This window comes from Mchenga conophoros, linkage group LG17 (genome assembly GCF_057382185.1).
Source record: "Mchenga conophoros isolate Kocher_MC1m ecotype Shallow Benthic linkage group LG17, M_conophoros_male_GT1.1, whole genome shotgun sequence".
Classification (NCBI taxonomy): domain Eukaryota; kingdom Metazoa; phylum Chordata; class Actinopteri; order Cichliformes; family Cichlidae; genus Mchenga; species Mchenga conophoros.
Window position 1 is genome coordinate 37,610,632 of NC_140542.1, and position 20,163 is coordinate 37,630,794.

Consider the following 20,163-nt stretch of genomic DNA (forward strand, 5'->3'; position numbering starts at 1 on the left):
CAACTCGCAAAATAAAACAAAAATAAAAACAAAACAACAAACAAGAAAACACCAGACATTATAATACACACTTATAATTTGAAATTCGAAATTCTATATACGAAAAGTGAGCGCGAGAGCCCTCGGTGCGCCTGCTTGCTGCTGAAGTCAAAGTTAACTTTATTGTCATCTCCGCTACATCCAGTCCAGTATATAGAGAGACGAGACGACGAGGCTCCAGTTACAGCAGTGCAAGTAAACAAACAATATATATATAAAAGAGTAAGAAAAAATATACACTTTAGGACTCGGGGTAAAGGGATCAATAACAATTTAAAATTTATAATTTACAGTTTGATGATTTAAAGTCTCACACACAACCCGTCGAAAGGGGAGGGGGGCCAGCTGCTTCCAAATAGAGCACATTTCATTCATAATGTTGTAAATCCAAGCCCATTATGTATTCATGATTTGAATCCTGGGTTGTGTGAAATCTCAGAAATAAACCCTAGACAAAGTGAATCTGTGAACCAGGGTGTAGTTCTATTAGGTTATCAAAGGAGCTTGCAAAGAAAAGCGTCTGGACTTCTTTAAGTTGCTTGAAGACGTTTCACCTCTCATCCGAGAAGCTTCTTCAGTTCTAAGGTCAAATGGTGGAGAGTCCCAGATATAAACCTAGTGGGAGTAACCCCCCACAGAGGGTCAAAAGGACCCCCTGATGATCCTCTAATCGCCTGAGCCAAGGTGTGAAACTGGGTGTGGGTCCCAATTAGCCAGAGTTTCGGGTGTGTTCATTGTGAAACCTGGCCCCACCTTATCATGCGAATTCCTGAGGTCAGATGGCCCAGGAAGTGAGTGGGCGTTAAGGCGTCTGGGAAGGGAACTCAAAACTGGATTATAGATGGCAGAGAGTTGGTGTCGTAAACCCCGTGTCGGGATACATATTGCAAAATTAAGTCCTTTGGCTAATACTCTCTTTTCAGGTTCAGTGAGAATCCTGTCTGAAAAGTTCTTAACCCATTTCTCCTGACTGACTTCAGGTGTGTTTTCTTCTCTGGGTTGTGAAGGTTCAGGATGAGGAGTGTGTGTTTTTGAAAGCAAGGTGTGAAATTTCCTGCGTTGTCTTTCTTTTCCTTTAGAGTGTTGGGCCCGCTGAGCCTTGTCCACAAACTTGTAAACCTCTTCTAAGATTGGAGAGGGTAGAAGGATTTCCAGTTCCTGCAGGGTCTGGCTGATCTTGATCTAGAGGGCATCTATGGTGAAATGGACCTGTCTTATCCTTTCACTTAAAAGGTGATTTTGTGCTCTCTGTAGAATCAAGTCTGCTCTGTATCCCCTGAGAGTGGATCCAAGGTGCAGGCTCTTAGGAACAACTCTGCTTTGTCTACATCTTAGGTTGAAACGGAGATGGTTCCTATAATCCGCTAGTTTCCTTGTTTCCCTTTCATACTCCCGCACCAGTTGAAGGGTGTTCCTCCCAAAATGTACGGCAATATGTATCCCGACACGGGGTTTACGACACCAACTCTCTGCCATCTATAATCCAGTTTTGAGATCCCTTCCCAGACGCCTTAACGCTCACTCACATCCTGGGCCATCTGACCTCAGGAATTCGCATGATAAGGTGGGGCCAGGTTTCACAATGAACACACCCGAAACTCTGGCTGATTGGGACCCACGCCCAGTTTCACACCTTGGCTCAGGCGATTAGAGGATCATCAAGGGGTCCTTTTGTCCCTCTGTGGGGGGAAACTCCCACTATGTTTATATCTGGGACTCCCCACCATTTGACTTTAGAACTGAAGAAGCTTCTCAGATGAGAGGTGAAACGTCTTCAAGCAACTTAAAGAAGTCCAGACGCTTTTCTTTGCAAGCTCCTTTGACTACGATGACCTGGATGACTGAGAACCTTCACAGACGTCTATTAGGTTATGTTGTGGTGATCCTCGAGTTGGGGGATTTGTGTTCATACTGGAGTGCAAAATTAAAACCAAGATGGACAAGAAAAGTTCAAAGCCATCAGGTCCTCAGTTTAGAAAAAAGAGAAAAGAAGAGGAGGAGAAACGAGCAAAAGATACAGGTAAGCAGATGTGTCATTGGATAATGGCAGGTCATCCTGAAACAATCAGAATCAGAATACTTTATTAATCCCTAAGGAAATTATGCGAATTAGAGCTGCTCCAAGAAGAAATGGTAAAATAGTAACAGTAACAGTAACAGACTAAACTCCAAACAATACAATATGTTACAGATTTTAATATTAATTAGTCATTGTCAGTTGTTGATTTGTCCTGTTCTCATTGTATGAGAAATTATGATGGCTGTTTGGTAGCTGTTTGCATACAATGCATCAATGCATACTCTCTCTCTCTTCATATGTGTGTGTCTGTGTGTGTTTCTCTGGTGAAATTCAGTATAGTTCCAACAACAGTTTTATGTTAATGTATAATCCTTAATATGTTTTATGTGTGTGTGTGTGTGTGTGGGCGCCAGAGGGAGTGTTCGCCCGGGGCGCCAAACGGGCTAGGACCGCCACTGAACGTCTCAGAACACTCCAGCTCACATGTTAGTCTGCTCCAAGCATTTCCACAAAGGTAAGTCCTCTGTTAGTTATTACGTAATTTATCATAACATAATTGTTGATGTAGGTTACAAATAAATCTTATATTGATTTGAATTGAATTCGTTGTGCTATGCTTTGTTCACTGTGGATTTGCGGGCTAATAATTGTTGTGTTTTGTAGGAAAACCAGCCTGTAAATGGTAAATGGCCTGTATTTGTATAGCGCTTTTACTAGTCCCCCCTAGGGACCCCAAAGCGCTTTACACACCCAGTCATCCACCCATTCACACACACATTCACACACTGGTGGAGGCAAGCTACAGTTGTAGCCACAGCTGCCCTGGGGCATACGGACAGAAGCGAGGCTGCCATATCGCGCCATCGGCCCTTCTGGCCAACACCAGTAGGCGGTAGGTGAAGTGTCTTGCCCAAGGACACAACAACCGAGACTACAAAATGCTGGATCCAGACTGGGCACACTGTATCAGCCTGGGTCATACGAGTTCAAAGCTGCTACCACAGCGAGATTTGATCGAGAGAGAGAGCGAGGTGCCCAAGGGTTGTATTGAAGCAATCAAGTGATGAATAACTGTTTTCCAGTATGTTGGGTTTTTTTGTTTTTTTTGTTTGTTTTTTTGCATTGCTGATTTGTTTTTCACCGAAACAGCTAATAAAGCATAATGGAATACAATTTTGCCTCTTTTTTGTAAGATTCTATAATAGAATGAAACAATAATGCCAGTTATAAATAAAGACAATAAATTGAATGAATTAGCCGCAAATACTTTTTGACATCTAAAATGAAAATAACACTGTACACAACATTGTTTTTTACCTTTCTTTTTTTTTTTACCATTGTGTGAACAACTAATGTTTGTTGCTTATGAAATCCATGAAGTGCTATAGAGAAAATTACATTTTATTTATGTAATGAACACATTTTGAACTCTTAAAGAAATATAACAAAAGGAAACACACCCAGCTGAACTAAAATGATCCATGTAGCTAACAAAAACTGTTGTGAGCCGCCACCCTCATATTGCCTTTGGGCTTTTGGAGCCTTGACCTGACTTCCATCCATTCGCTTCCGCTTATCCTTTTCAGGGTCGCGGGGGGCGCTGGAGCCTATCCCAGCTGTCATAGGGCGACCTGACTTTTAAAAAATAATTGGAAAAAAAGCAATATGCTGCTAAAAAAAATTAAAAATAGACATTTGCAAAATTCTGCCTAAATATGTATTTTACCACGTTAATGTGTGTGGCGGGGCGTGGTCTGCAACGCCGCTGCAGGGGAGGCGGACGCACCTGAGCGGCACCCGTAATGACGCCTCACCGCCCTTAGCTTTGTTGACATTTAGGTTTCTTCCCACTGTAACCAAAGTACTTGGTAACATGGGGGTCATATTGTAGGGTTTACCTTGCAATATAAAGCACCTTGAAGCTGTTAGCTGTTGTTGTGATTTGGCGCTGTACAATAAATTTGAATTGGAATGTTTATCATGTGGCTTTTTATTAATAATTTGTTAATCTAAACAATAGAAACATGCAATCATCATGTACACAAGTAGATATTTGAAAGAAGTGCTTTCTACTTTTTACTGAATCACTGGAAAAATAAAAACATTATTTTCTCGCTGACAACTCAGTTCCTTTGGTCTCATTTCTTATGAAGTCAGATGAGTACAATCCTGGATTTGAGCTTTACAGCAGCTTTGTTGTGAAATTCTTCAGCTGTATCGGTCATTAAAAAGATGAGACACGGGTATTGTTGTCAAATTTCCCTACTGCAGGTTTATTGATTCCATCCTCCTTGTTTGGCTGACCAACATTGTCTGTTCCTCCCATGACCTAAGGAAGGAAAAGTATAAGACAGAATTGAGCGCCTGTCATCAGTCGGTTGCTTTTGATACCTTTGCTCTTCAGCACGTACCCCATCTTTGACACGTTTGAACAGGTGATAAGAAAGAGTGTCTTCTTTCATTAGCATAAGTCTTGGGTCCACCGTCTCCCTCAATCCCCCTGAAATGATGAGTGGAAGAACAAAAACAAAAAGTCCTTATGAAACAATAAGAAGATCTGAGATCACAGATCCATTCCCAAGTACAGGTAATTAATGGCAAAATCTTTATTTATTTTATTTCATTTGTTTTTTACCTGTCAAGAGACTGATGATTATTCCAACAATAACAGATGTTAAACCTCCAATGACACAGAAGTAAAGGTAGGATGGAGAGTGCCACTGAACCGCATGTCTGGTGGTGAGAGATTAGTAGATATCTTGTTAACAAATGTCTTATTAATGTAATTACACCATATTATGAAAGTATTCTGAAGGCTACAAAGGAATTTGTGAAGACAGTTTGCAAATCTTATTCATAGCCTTTTCCTTTTTTGTTTTCTTTAGGTCACGAGCAGTTGTCCAAGCATTTCACTACATATCGTACTGTGTATGACTGTGTACGTGACAAATAAAAATTTGAATTTGAATTTGAATTTGAAATGAAAAATATATTCAACAAGACTACAGTGCCACTGCGAGCTTGGCTAAAAACCAGCAGTAGGATACTTGGCACATTTATGCTTTCCACCAGGTTTATTATCATTATTATTATTATTATTATTATTATTATTAATGACCTCACAACACTGCCTTTTACTCACTTTTTTAAAATCATATGGCTTTTTTTACTTTACTATACTTTCGTTTATTATAGGAAAGCTCGGTCATCCCATCTCACCAGGCAATATTTCATTCATTCATTCATTCAAGACAGACTGAACCACACTTACATGTCATCAGTATTCTGTCCTGGGGTTGTGGTAAAAAGACTTGGTTCTGTTGGCAGTGGGGTAGTCCAATTGAAACTGCTACCAGTAGTAAAGTTACAACCCTCAGTGCTCAGAAAGAGAGGTCGGGTCATCTCAGGAGGAGAAGGGGATATCATCCCTATAATGCTCACAGAGACAGCTGCAGCCAATCCTGTCACGAGACCACATAGACCTCCCTGTGGACAAATATCAGAATCTTTATTGCCATTGCGCTTTTGAACAACAAAAACTGCATGTAAACCCATTCAGTACAAGTGGAAGGGGGCACATTTAAGAGAAACAAGTATAGATGTACAATAAATTTTAAACAAAGAAAAAAAAATAGTATGTACAAGTCTGTCTGTGAAGGTTCTCAGTCATCCAGGTCATCGTAGTCAAAGGAGCTTGCAAAGAAAAGCGTCTGGACTTCTTTAAGTTGCTTAAAGACGTTTCACCTCTCATCCGAGAAGCTTCTTCAGTTCTAAGGTCAAATGGTGGGGAGTCCCAGATTTAAACCTAGTGGGAGTATCCCCCCGCAGAGGGACAAAAGGACCCCCTGATGATCCTCTAATCGCCTGAGCCAAGGTGTGAAACTGGGTGTGGGTCCCAATCAGCCAGAGTTTTGGATGAGCTCGTTGCACCGGCTACATAGGGGATGACAATGTTGTTGCGTCTGTCCTTCTTATCAGAATCTTATCGGTGTATCAGAAAAACTCAGGAGAGTTTTCTCTAAGCATGACATCCCGGTGCATTTCAGACCCAGCAACACGCTCAGACAAAAACTGGTTCACCCGAAAGACAAAACCCCAAAACACAGACTTAACAATGTGGTGTATGCGGTACAGTGCAGCGAGGAATGCCCAGACCTCTACATTGGAGAGACCAAACAGCCACTTCACAAGCGCATGGCACAGCATAGAAGAGCCACCTCCACAGGACAAGACTCAGCAGTCCAAATCAAATCAAATCAAATCACTTTTATTGTCACATCACATGTGCAGGTACATTGGTACAGTACATGTGAGTGAAATTCTTGTGTGCAAGCTTCACAAGCAACAGAGTTGTGCAAAATACAATAACGTAAACAAGCAAAATACAAGAATGGCTAAATCTGAAACTAATAAATATATGTACAATATATAATAGTATATGCATTTCTGGATGTGTATACTAAATGTTTTTCTACGTGTGTGTGTGTGTATACACATATTTTACAAATTAAATAGAGTAAACAATAAAATAAAATATATAAAAACATACAGAGTTGAGACATGTGCAAAACAGTGGCATTAATGTACAGTATGTAGTGCATAATGTTAAAGTTCCAGTAGTGAAGCTGAGGTGTCTATGACGTGTTCAGCAGTCTGATGGCCTGGTGGAAGAAGCTGTCTCTCAGTCTGCTGGTTCGGGACCGGATGCTGCAGAACCTCCTTCCTGAGGGAAGCAGTCTGAACAGTTTATGGCTGGGGTGACTGGAGTCCTTGATGATCCTCCCCACTTTCCTCAGGCAGCGCTTCCTGTAGATGTCTTGGAGGGAGGGAAGCTCACCTCCAATTATCCGTTCAAAGCACCGCACTACTCTCTGGAGAGCTTTGCAGTTGTAGGCGGTGCTGTTGCCATACCAGGTGGTGATGCATCCAGTGAGGATGCTCTCAATGGCACAGTGATAGAAGGTCCTGAGGATGCGGGGGTTCATGCCAAATCTTTTCAGTCTCCTGAGAAAGAAGAGGCGCTGCTGCGCCTTCTTCACTGTTTTGTTTATGTATACTAAATACGTAAGATCCTCAGCCGGATGTACTCCAAGGAACCGGAAGCTGCTCACTCTCTCCACAGCAGCGCCGTTGATGGTGATGGGGGTGTGTACTTCTCTGCACCTCCGGAAGTCCACTATCAACTCCTTTGTCTTTGCGACGTTGAGGGTGAGATGGTTGTCTTGACACCAGTGGGTCAGGGCGCTGACCTCCTCCCTGTAAGCCGTCTCATCACCGTTGGTGACATAGCTGGACTGGCCATCGGGCATACCGGGCATTTGCCCGGTGGGCCGCTGGCGATTTTTTGTTGTTATGGGCCGATGGATTTTTTTTTTTTTTTTTTTTTTTTTTAGGAAGGGTATATATAATGAAAGGTGTTGGATTGGCCAATTGGTCATGATCGACTCTGGGCTGGACCAATTACAGCCGAGGAGGCCGGATGGACCCTCCCCCTTGTTTAGCAATCACGTGATTTTTGCGCATTGCATGCCGGGAACTCGTGGCAAAACAATCCAAGTACCGCATCAAATGCAAGCATTTGCAGCACCGCAAAACGTTCATTCTCCGGTTCCAATGCCTTCTTGTTTTTTCTTTGACGCACAAAAAAGGAATGTACAAAACAAAAGGAGAACAATGTCGGTCCGTACAAAGACAGACTCGACGAAAAGACAAAGAAAAGATACGAGGAAAAAATCAAAGGAGTGAAAGGGTCAGACCCTTACGAGCACACAGAGTGGACAAAAGACGTTAGCGTGTTGCCCAACTTTCACCACGCTCAGATTTATAATTATACGGTTCTTGGAGTGAGTGCATACACTCATGAAGTTTAGTAACTTCAGGTCACTGCAACAAGCCCAGGTACAGTTTACCGCCGGATGGGTACAGGACCTTGAAATGCACCGTGTAGAACGAAAGACCATCGTACGAACAAAGGTAAGTTTACCAGTCTCACAAATCGTCGTCATAAATACACATTCGTTAACCGTTTATTAATAGGACCTTTGAGCTCAACGGTAATTAATTAGTAGTGGAAATAATTTCTGGTAGCATTACAGAAATGTAGCAGTGACAATAATATTGTATGTTGTAATCGCACTGGACAATTAGTGATACAAAACAACTGTTTTATCCTGTGAATAAAAGTATATGTTTTTGTCACTGTACCATAATAACAGAAGCGAAACGCAATATTGTGTCAGGACAATTCACTATTTATGCACAATAAACAAAGGAGCATAGCGCGACAATTTCTGTTCAGCGCCAGACTTGCTTGTAACCTATATCACCAATTATGTTAAGAAAAATGACGTATTAACTACTACAAAACTCTGACCTTTGTGGGAATGCTTGGAGCAGACTAACATGTGAGCTGGAGTGTTCTGAGACGTTATATTTGGTATATCCAGACCATCCGTGGCTGTTACTTCGGAAACATGGCTTAAAAAATTTCTCTTCAACGACATAATCCGATAAAAAAAACCCATCTCTTTACCCGTCGGCTTCCCGTGGCTGTCATGCGACCGGCTATTGCAGTTAATAATACAACAGCTTCTTGCCATTTTTTGGGTTTCTTTTTATCGCTGTGTAACTGAGTTCAATTGAAAGCCTGCGTGCGCTAGTACCTCTTGCCACAAGTTCCCAGAACCCTTTGCGGTTTTACCCCTGAATGACGTCACATTTTCAATCTTTATCCTGGTGGGCCGGTCTCCAGTCAAAATGCCCGGGCCGATTTTTTGTCCCAGTCCAGCCTTGGTTGGTGATAAGACCCACCACTGTAGTGTCGTCCGCAAACTTCACAATGATGTTGGAGTTGTTAGTGGCTGTGCAGTCGTAGGTGTAGAGTGAGTACAGGAGAGGGCTCAGTACACACCCCTGTGGAGCACCAGTGTTCAGTGTGATGGGGGATGAGGTGATGCTGCCCAGTCTGACCACTTGGCGTCTGTCAGACAGGAAGTTAAGGATCCAGCTGCAGAGGGAGCTTCCCAGTCCTAGATCCTGCAGTTTCCTGTCCAGCTTCGAGGGAACGATGGTATTGAATGCTGAGCTGTAATCTACAAACAGCATCCTCACATATGTGTCTCTCTTCTCCAGGTGTGACAGGGCAGTGTGTAGTGTCAGGGCTATGGCATCATCAGTGGACCTGTTGTGGCGGTATGCAAACTGTAGAGGGTCCAGTGAGTCGGGTAGTGCAGAGCAGATGAAGTCCCTGACCAGCTTCTCGAAGCATTTGCTTACGATGGGGGTCAGGGCTAAAGGTCGCCAGTCGTTCAATGAGGAGATGGTGGAGGATTTGGGTACAGGGACGATGGTGGCCATTTTGAAGCAGGCTGGGACTACAGACAGAGAGAGGGAAAGGTTGAAGATGTGCGTGAACACTCCAGCCAGCTGAGCCGCGCATGACTTGAGGACGCGGCCGGGAATCCCGTCCGGACCAGTAGCTTTGCGTGCGTTCACCTTCCTGAAGCACTTCCGCACATCCTCCTCAGACACAGTGTGCGCACTGACGTCATCCGTGGTGCACACACTGTCCGGTCTCATGGTGTTTGCTGTGTCAAATCTAGCGTAGAATACGTTTAGATCCTCACACAGAGAGGCCGTGGTCTGCGGTGTGCTGGTTTTCCCTCTAAAGTCTGCGATCGTGTTTAGTCCCTGCCACATACTCCGAGGGTTGTCAAACTGTTGCTCCACCCTGTCCCTGTACTCACGTTTGGCTGCTTTGATCGTCTTCTGGAGTTGGTAATGTGCGTGTTTGTGGTCCGATGTGTTCGCGGAGGCAAAGGCGGTGCTCCGTGCCGCCAGTGCCGCGCGAACATCTCTGTTAATCCAGGGTTTTTGATTTGGGAAGGATTTAACTGTTCTGGATGGGACGACATCTTCCACGCATTTCCTGATAAATCCGCAGACTGAGTCTGTGTACTCATCAATGTCCCTAGCAGCCACGTGAAACATTTCCCAGTCCGCGTGATCAAAACAGTCCCGCAGCGTAGACTCCGATTGGTCCGTCCAACAGTGCACCGCCCTCCGGGTTGGAGCTTCCTGTTTCAGCTTCTGCCTGTAGGCGGGCAGGAGCAGGATGGAGCGGTGATCTGATTGGCCGAATGGGGCGCGGGGGAGGGCTTTATACGCATCCCGGAAAGAGGTGTAGCAGTGGTCAAGTAGCCGGTCTCCACGAGTGTTGAAATGGATGTGTTGGTGGAGTTTTGGTGAGACTTTCTTCAGGTTTCCCTTATTAAAGTCTCCGGCTGTGATAAACGCCGCCTCTGGGTGTGCGGTTTCCTCGCTGCTGATCGCGCTGTACAGTTTCCTGAGTGCTCGGTCAGTGTCGGCTTGTGGGGGAATGTAAACGGCCGTAATAATCACTGCTGTAAATTCCCTCGGTAGCCAGAATGGCCGGCACTTAATCATCAGGTACTCCAGGTCCGGTGAGCAGAAGGATTTGACCGGGTGCACGTTCGCATAATCACACCAGCTGTTGTTGATCATGAAACATACACCACCGCCTCTGCTTTTCCCAGTAAGATCCTGTGACCTGTCCGCGCGGTGCACAGAGAACCCCAGTAGTTGTATTGCGGAGTCCGGTACCTTGTCCGATAGCCAGGTTTCTGTGAGGCAGATCACACAGCAGTCCCGCATCTCTCGCTGGAATGAGATCCGTGCCCGAAGCTCGCACAGCTTGTTCTCCAGAGACTGCACATTAGCCAGTAATAAACTGGGTAACGGTGGTCTGTTAGTGCGCCGTCTCAGTCGAACCAGAACGCCAGATCTTGTGGCCTCCAGGGACAGAGAACAAAGGCGTCTCAGGTGAGATGAATGGGGGGTCTGCAAACGGAGCGTCCGTGTTGCAAAACTTGAACTCCGGAAAGTTATAAGAAAGACCGTCTTTTATGTCCATCTGCATCTTAAGGATAAAGGTCACTCTTTTGAGGATGCCAATGTTCACATTTTGGACAGAGAGGACAGATGGTTTGAAAGAGGAGTGAAAGAAGCCATCTATGTCCACTGTGAGCGACCATCTTTGAACAGAGGCGGGGGTTTACGACACCAATTGTCTGCCATCTATAATCAAGTTTTGAGATCCCTCCCCAGACGCCTTAAAGCCCACTCACATCCTGGGCCATCTGACCTCAGGAATTCGCATGATAAGGTGGGGCCAGGTTTCACAATGAACACACCCGAAACTCTGGCTGATTGGGACCCACACCCAGTTTCACACCTTGGCTCAGGCGATTAGAGGATCATCAGGGGGTCCTTTTGTCCCTCTGCGGGGGGATACTCCCACTAGGTTTAAATCTGGGACTCCCCACCATTTGACCTTAGAACTGAAGAAGCTTCTCGGATGAGAGGTGAAACGTCTTCAAGCAACTTAAAGAAGTCCAGACGCTTTTCTTTGCAAGCTCCTTAGACTATGTACAAGTCTGTATACAAGAATGTACAAGTGAGAATACGGTTGCCACACAGTGCTTCAGTCCTCAGAATATTGCACAGTTCCTTCGAAATATTGCACAATTAAAAGACGAACAAGAATATTACACAGTTAAAAAGAAAAAAAATATTGCACAGTTGAAGGTTGTGTTTTTGCAGTGGCTTATCTCCCAAGTGTATTTATAAATGCAACAGCCCTGGCGTATGTGCTGTTTCTGTCTGTTTGTTTTGGCCTTAATTGTCCAGTACCGCCTTCCTGAGGGTAACAGCTGGAACAGGTGATGTGCGGGGTGGGATGTGTCCTTCTGGATGCTGTAGGCTTTCCTGTGGCAGCAGGACCTGTACACCTCCTCCAGGGAAGAGTACAGCTCTTGATCACAGCTGATGATCTTCTGTGCTGTGTTGATGACCCTCTGGAGTGATGCTTACTCCGAAGCAGTACTGCTGGCAAACCACACTGGGATGCAGTGTGTCAGTGTACTTTCAATGGAGCACCTGTAGAAGGACACTAGCAGCTCCTTGGCTAAGGCGTTGTTCTTCAGGACGCTCAGGAAGTGGAGTCGCTGCTGTGCCTTCTTGATCATAGCTGTGGTGTTTGTTTTCCAGGACAGGTCACCACCCAGGTGCAGGCCCAGGAGTCAGAGACCCTCTCCAAACAGTCCCCATTAATGTGTATGGGCTGGGGGTCAGATTTGTTTCTTCTGAAGTCAACTACTATTTCTTTGGGGGTTTTTTGGTATTGACGACCAGATTGTTTCAGCTGCACCTTGATGACATATTTTCGACTTCATCCCTGTATGCAGACTCATCTCCCGTCGTGATGAGCCCAATCACAGTTGTGTCATCAGCAAACTTGTTAAAGTTAATATTTACAGCATACGAATGTTGGATGGGTGGGTGGGGGGTGCAGTCGTGAGTGTATAGAGCGTACAGCAGGGGACTCAGCACACATCCCTGAGTTTGGTCATTATTATTTTTATCCTACTGTTAACATTTTTTTAAAAACATTAAGCATTTAATAAAGTGTTTTTTAATACTGTTAATAAGAAAAATGCTCCCGTACTATGTTATACGATGATAAATTGATGTTAGGTTGATTTAGGAAAATACCAAAATGAGAATGGACTTACTTTGGAGTTGACAAATGGACAGAGGACACCCAAACTGAACAGACCGAGTAAAGGACCCCCAGTGACCCCCCAAATGATGGACACTGCCTGTTTGAAGAGACCTGCAGCTCAAAAAACACTTTACAAATGGTCGTATTTACTGAGGTGAAAAATGTACTTATTTACGTAATTAACATGCTTTCTAATAAACAACAACATTCCTGGATAGGGATGGGTACCAGTACTGGTTCTGACAAACGGTAGTAACCAGACCGAAAAGCAGCGCACATTTCGGTGCTTTCGTTTTTTTCCTGAGATGTCATACACTTTGGATTCTAGCCAATCATTTTACCTTTGCAAGCGTAGTAGGCGGGCCCAGGTACGTACTGTACGTTCTTTTAGAATAGAGCTACAGATTAAAAATACCCAAGGCGAAGCGGTCAAAAGTCTGGCTGTACTTGACAGCAAAAGATGCAAACTCAGCAGCCTGCAACAAGTGCTTTAAGCTGATACTGTGCAAGGGAGGTAACTCCTCGAATCTGATGAAACACCTGGCGACGTGTAGCATTTTGTTAAAAGCCGAGAAGTGCGCCGTATTTGATAGCTTGCTGCGAGACCTCACACCGAGCACATCTACTGCGGGTGTGGCCCCTGTTATCGGACCCGGAGTTAGCAACATCCCCCAAGAACCCGAAGAGGAGAGTCCTGGCCCCTAGCCCTGCCAGTGTAGCAGAAATGATGACGGATGATGATGGCAGCAGCCGTTCTTCTCTGCGTGAGTAGTTTAATGTTGTTCGTGTGTAATTTACGTTGAGTAGGCTAACCACGTTATTAATTTAATGCACGTAAGGTGAACTAGCAAACACCGTCGTAGTTTCATGCGGCTGTCTTCTTGTTTGATGGCAGATACTCCCTTCACCCTGGCCAAAAAGGCTAAAATGACCAAAGAAAAAGAGGGAAACAGCTAAACATGAGAGGTTTTTGGACAAAGTCTGTGTTTATTCCATTGTTTAAGCACTGCTTCCAGCCAAGAGTGATACCATTGTTACGACCCGGCTCAAAAGCCGCAACATAAAAAAGGAGATGAATACCAGAGTATGGGTGAGAAGAGGTTTTATCTTAAAATGGAATAGCAGGTTGGCTAAAAGACAAGGCACAGACAAGTGAGCTCCCTGCAGCTTGCCTCAGGTATGCTTTTATCCACACCTGACTGGGTGTGGCCGATTAGGGGCTGCAGAGGGACGTAACACCTCCCTTAAAAGGGTCCCTCTAGGACCCCTAAACAAATTAAAAGTCCCTCTGAAGCCTTGAACCCTCAAAAATAAGTTGGCATATTTAAGCATGGATGGGCATGAGGATTTGAAGTAACATGTGACCAACACAAAGGAGCACAACAGTCACAAACCCAAAATGATTACCTGATCTGCTACAACACAAAACCAAAAGTAGCAACAAATAATCACAACTAAGTGATCTGTTGTCTCCACCACACAAACAGTCACATACAAGTGGCCCTATACCACAACAAGTTACTTTAATCCAAAAAGTTCAGTAAATCAAGCACACTAGTGACCAACCACAAAATGGAGAGCTACGGCCACACAATGATCACATCAAGGGTGGCTCAGCACCCCACAGTGTTATTGCCATCACCTGGCCAACAACACTCACAAGTGATCCAACAAAATAGCCATATTCCCCACAACACTAACGGTCACAACACAAAACACTCACCTCACAAAGATCTCATTAGCATCCATCAACACTGACATATGCACACACATGGTGTACACACAATGCCAACCTAAAAACAGCCTACCTGCCTCAGCTACAGACCATAATCATGAATGGTCTCAAACCTCCTACCAAGTTTGGTGCCACTGATTTACTATGTGCAACTCCCAGCCTAAAACACTAAAAACAACAAAACACTAACTTTACCTATCCTAGTCTTCAGTGGTGTACCAGGCTCGAGGCAACTTTAAACACGAACTCGAGAGCAGGCAGCAGACCAGAGATATAGTCTCCTACCAAACTCTGAAGCGTACCCCCACCCAAAATAGCCACCAAACACAACAAATTAAAACAAGCAAAACAACAAACAAGTGCTTCGCTGAAAGGGCAGCACAGACACCCAGCTGAAACACACTCACTAAAGGGACGTTACTCAATCACAGTGAACACCTTCACTCACCCACTTAAAAGCAATACAAAAAACTGATATGCAATCTCCACTAAAATGTCCAAATATCCCGGACGAGCCGCCACTTATGTTACGACCCAGCTCAAAAGCCGCAACATAAAAACGGAGATGAATAACAGAGTGTTAGTGTGAAGAGGCTTTAGCTTAAAATGGCTTAGCAGGTTGGCTCAAATGGCTTGTACCACCAAGGCAAAGACTAGTGAGCTCCCTGGACACTTGCCTCAGGTATGCTTTTATCCACACCTGACTAGGTGTGGCCAATTAGCACCATCTGAACACACTGAGCAGATTAGAGGCTGCAGAGGGACGTAACACCATATATGCCCTATAGCTGCAGAAAAGGCTAACATTGTTACCTTTTTACAAAAAAACCAGCTAAACATAAGAGGTTTTTGGACAAAGTGTGTGTTCTCCATTCTTTAAGCACCGGTTCGAGCACCGTTTAAGCACCAGCACCGTTTCAAAAGTACCGGTTTGGTACTGGTATCGGATAAAACCTAAATGATACCCATTCCTATTCCTGGATGTGTTTGCCTGAACACATTGACAGCTCTGCATTAACAGATCCCTCTACCTGCATCATATGTCCCATGAGTGATGCCAGTCCAGCCATGGCAACGCATACAATTCCAAAAAACAAACCTGCAAAAACATCACATCACAAAATGACATTTTTATTGACTAACAGCCGCATCCACGTAGCAGTAATTAATCTAATATAACATGCAGTCTGTGTTATAAACAAACAACAGGAAACCCGTTATTTACTCAGCCCTTTGGAGATCAAGAGAAGCTTTTTCTCAGATAGTTTAATGCGTGGTTTAATCAGGTCCTCCATGGTCACTGCAGCCATTGCGTTGATTGAAGTAGAAACTGTGCTGAACATGAAGAAATGAACCATGTTTACTCTGGACTAATGGACATAACGGACACTTCAAATGTGGCACAGCTTTAAATGTTACATGCAACATGAATAAAAATATATCAAATTATGTTGTATGAACCTCAGAGAGGCACTATATACTGCAGCAAAAAATAGTCCTGGAAGCCCTTGGTGATCTGCCAAGATATCCATCACCAAATAAGGCAACAGCTGTAAAGGGAAAAAAAGATTTTTATTTTAAGATCATAAAATAACTTGAATAAAAACAAACATCCTGTGGTTTCTTTGTTTATGTGTATGTACCTGATCAGGTGATGAAACTTGTCCAGCTTTCCATGGGTCACAGTTCTTATAGAACGAATAAAGACACAGCCCTGAAATCACTGACGATGTCAGGGTGCAAACTAGGCCTAACACGTTGATGAAGAGAGCTCTGAAAAAACACAACACGAAAAAGTGAAGCATGCAAACAAAAATCAGTGTAGCATAGCAAACGAGATTATATTTCTTATCACTGTATGCTGATGATGTCATCATTTATCATAGCTATCTTTTCCGAGTTTATGATAAGAACGTGTCATTTGCCAGCAAACCCCACCAATGTAGTGTCTTTGGCTGAATCAGAATTTACATAGATGTGGAAATAGACGTGTCATATATCGTTGTTTATTGGTGTTTTTTTTATTATTATTATTTTAATTATTAGTTTTGCAAGCTAAACAGGAAGGAAGGAATACATTCCTTTGAATCACTCACAATCTGGCATGTTTAATGCTCTTGCAGGAGTTGTATCTCTGAACTTGAGGTTGGTAGGTCCCATAAATTGAGCTCCAAGTAAAGGCCCCTCCGATGACAAGTGTCCAAAAAGTGTGTCTTCTCAGAGGGTTTATGTCAAAGCTGGGATTACACAATGAAAGTATGATTTTAGTATAACACACACACACACACACACACACACACACACACACACACACACACACACACGCACAACACACACACACACACACACATATACTCACTCCACAAAGTTAATTCTTCCTCCTTCTTGGGCATCTGACAAGATAGTGGAGATTCCTCCTTTTAAGATCACACTTTTGATTATAACAGACATGTAGCCTGCAAACATTATTCCAATCTGGAAGAAAAATCAGAGATTTGTTTGGTTGGCAGATCTGTATTCTGTAACTATGTTGACAGATTTTGGTCCCAGTTATCAAATTCTTGCTAATTTACATGAATACTGCAAAGAATCAAGACATGACTCAAACGTGGTTGTGGTGTCGATAAAATTAGACTGAAACCTGATTGCAATTTAATTCAGTTTTACTTACATAGAATATGGAATATATTTATATGGTTCCAAATCATAACAAAAGGACATTATATTGTAAGATAAAGACCCTACAATCCAGAGAAAACGCCAGCAATCAAATGGCAGTGTGAACAAAAAATTTCCTTTTAACAGGAAGAAACGTCAACATCAAGGAGGGGCAGCCATCTACCACAACTATTTGGAGGGCATGTTGTATTGTGTATTTTTTTCGTTTTATTTGATCCAGAACCCTACCTGAACAACATCTGTCCACACCACAGCTTTCAGGCCACCCTGTAACAAACGCCACAAAACAAGAAAAATTTCTGTCAAAAAGGTTAGGAAGCTGTATTTATGAACAGAATGCATAACGTGGAAATATGTGACCGTATTCTGTAGTAGAACATTTTCAGAAAGCACAAGTGATGGGAATAACGGCGTTACAAGTAACGACGTTACTTTTTTCAGTAATGAGTAATCGAACTAATTACTATTCCTTTTGTTACAACGCCATTACCGTTACTAACAAGAAAATGCGGTCTGTTACTATTTTTCAACAAACAGACGGCTGAAGCTGTCTTCAGCTTACCGCATCTTATAGAAGTTGCACGGAAGCAGCTGTAATTTGGCACAACACCTGTAGCTAAGGGGCAAAACAATCGCATGAGTGCTGCTGTTTGACTGAGGAAGAATAAAGTGGTCGTGGTAAGCCAATCACATGACCACTTTAAGATGCCAAAGCAACAAGGTGATATATACCAGTTTTTAAATTGTGGTGATAGGCCACGTAAAACCAGAGTCATGATAAACAAGATATACGTGGCGTTTTTTTCCTCAATAGCTTCGTCATGTTAACTGTCTAAGGGCAGCGCAGCGAGACCTCTCTGCTTATGACCATGCAACACATTATGCAATGACGGTTCCAACTTTTGACCCTTAATGATTGCATGTGAAAGCATCAAATTTAAAAAATCAGAGGTGATGTTACATGAGAGATATTTTGTTTTAAAGGGTAAATGGGAAGGGGACCTCATGAATTTTAGGAAAATGTAAATATTCTCATTTAATCTCTGCTGAATGTGAAAGTGGGGGTCTCTTAAGGTTCCTGGCTTAGTGATGCTCGATGAGGTTCGACTGACAATGTGATGCACTGCAGTGTGTGTGTCGTATGTAATAAATGTTTTACTAACCAGTGCACAATACAAAGTACAAACAGTGGCTGTCGAAATAATCCCACCCCACAGGTTCATACCAGTCACTGCAAAAAGAAGGGAAATTCATTAACAGGGGAAACACTCTTGTTCAAGATCCCTTCACGAACTTAACTGCTGTGAACTGGAGCTGACATACCTTGGTTCAAAGCCAGAGCTGGAGCATAAATTACAAGTCCAGTGTAGAGCAACTGTGGCAAAGAGTTAGAAAGTCACAGCAACAACATGTCTCTGCTGATACCAACGTAGTTTTATGTGCAGAAGTCAAAGCACTGCAAAGATTGAACCACTGGCTTCTTACTACGTTAAAAAAGAAGATCAGCATTCCCAGGAGACGAGTGGCTCTGCTGAAACGCAGCTCCAGATACTTGGCAGAGACCAGACAGAGAAAAGACGCATATTGATACTGATACATGAAACTTCTAGTTCCCCTCACTCCCTCCAATTCAAAGCTAGTACTTTGTACACTTACTGACAGGTGTAGCCCAGCCAACAGTTTAAAATATAGCAAAAATAATGTTGTAAACAAAACCACAGTTACCTCATATGTGCTGTTGATGGCCAGTCTGTAGAAAACTGGGAGAAAGACCTCGGATGTGTACACCACTGCTATTACATAGGAAATACTTAAATAGCCAAATATGGCTCCGTAGCGATACACCTACAGACAGGTTGAAAAAGATTTATGGAAACACAAAATAGCAAAACAGCTGGTTGGCTGGTGAAACTTTGCCGGAGATCATTTGAAACGCTGATGCTGCTGATACTGAATGAGCTTTGGAGCAACATATGAACAGTGCTGAACTCTGGTGAGTAACACGAAAACTTTAAATTCGTTATTTGATTTGTTTGAAATTGAAAGCGGTGCACTCAAAGTAATGCTCGGTTAGCTGACTCCAGCCGTCTTCTAATGCACAGAAATCACAGTTTTACGCATTTTGTAAAATTCTAATTTAAGCTCTGAATAAATGTTTGTGCGCTGAGGAAGCTGAGTGCAGATCCAGGACAGTCCCGACACGTTACCTCGGCTGGGTTGGAGAGCACAGTGACGGATGACATGTAGCTGGCAGTGAGGGACATGGAGACAGCCAGGGCATTGAGTTTTCGGCCCCCAGTTAAAAAGTCCCTGGAGGTTCCTTGTTTCCTGCTTCTCCAGGCGTAATAAAAACCAACAGCAGCAGACAGGAGCAGAACGACAGCAAACACCACATAGTCTGCTGCCACGAGCAAGTGAGCATCCCCGGACATTTTATCAGTCGGAGCAAAACTGAAATAAAGCTAAAGCGTTTATCAGGCAGTGTTTTGTAGATCACTGGGAAGGCGGTGTCATCACCTCCAGGTACTCTATTGAACTGTAAGATAAATTATTCCAGACGGTGCGCGCACGCGTCCTTTCAGTTTAACTTGACACTCAAAGTTAATGAATAAAGTTTAGAAGTTAGAGTTTGAACCCAAACACATAAAACGTGGGTAACAATAGTACTTTGTGCCACCACCAGAAAACTATCAGAAAACTGGATGCATGTGGCTGGTGGATGTCAGACAGGGATGTGCTCTTTGTCCTGAGATTTGGGTCATTTCTGCAAATTACACTGTGTTTGCATTTGGAACACCATGTGTATTTGTTCTGGGCTCTCTTAATAATCGGTTATTGCATTTAAGACACTGTTATGGCATCCTAAGCACTTGTTTAACCATTGTGCTTCTCCATTAAAAGTAATCCTATAGACTAAAGGTGCCAAACATAGGGCCCGTGGGCCAAAAGACTGCCCCACTGGATATCTTTAGAGCTTAAACTTAGGACTTTTGACTGTATCTTCATAAGTTTCACAGTTTTTCCTGATAAAGATGTTCACCATGACCATTCATATTATACACCAAAGTAAGGGATAAATAATTCAATGACAGAAACCTTCCTCTTTTT

General features: G+C 43.3%; 1 protein-coding gene across 2 annotated transcripts; it reads right to left on the reverse strand.

Moving 5' to 3' along the window:
• Positions 1-3,949: 3,949 nt before the first annotated feature.
• Positions 3,950-19,522, reverse strand: LOC146555881 (sodium-coupled monocarboxylate transporter 1-like). Of its 2 annotated transcripts, none has more exons than XM_085252140.1 (17): positions 19,263-19,522; positions 18,781-18,900; positions 18,544-18,606; positions 18,379-18,430; positions 18,219-18,286; positions 17,284-17,322; positions 16,736-16,851; positions 16,473-16,613; positions 16,020-16,149; positions 15,838-15,926; positions 15,602-15,711; positions 15,408-15,475; positions 12,652-12,738; positions 5,331-5,545; positions 4,695-4,792; positions 4,471-4,559; positions 3,950-4,388 (listed from the first exon to the last, which is right to left on the reverse strand). In XM_085252140.1, the coding sequence occupies exons 1-17, from the start codon at positions 19,485-19,487 to the stop codon at positions 4,284-4,286; spliced, it is 1,815 nt and encodes a 604-aa protein (XP_085108266.1). In that variant the 5' UTR covers positions 19,488-19,522; the 3' UTR covers positions 3,950-4,283. The 2 variants fall into 2 exon arrangements, with proteins under 2 accessions (XP_085108266.1, XP_085108265.1); XM_085252139.1 differs by having other exon boundaries at positions 18,541-18,606.
• Between the last annotated feature and the right edge of the window lie 641 nt (positions 19,523-20,163).

Coding starts and splice junctions, on each gene's coding strand:
- LOC146555881 (XM_085252139.1), bottom strand. CDS start 19,487: ATGTCCGGGGATGCTCACTTGCTCGTGGCAGCAGACTATGTGGTGTTT. Junction 18,607..18,780: donor CCATCAACAGCACATATGAG/GTAACTGTGGTT, acceptor GTCTCTGCCAAG/TATCTGGAGCTGCGTTTCAG. Junction 4,793..5,330: donor GGACAGAATACTGATGACAT/GTAAGTGTGGTT, acceptor TCTCACCACCAG/ACATGCGGTTCAGTGGCACT.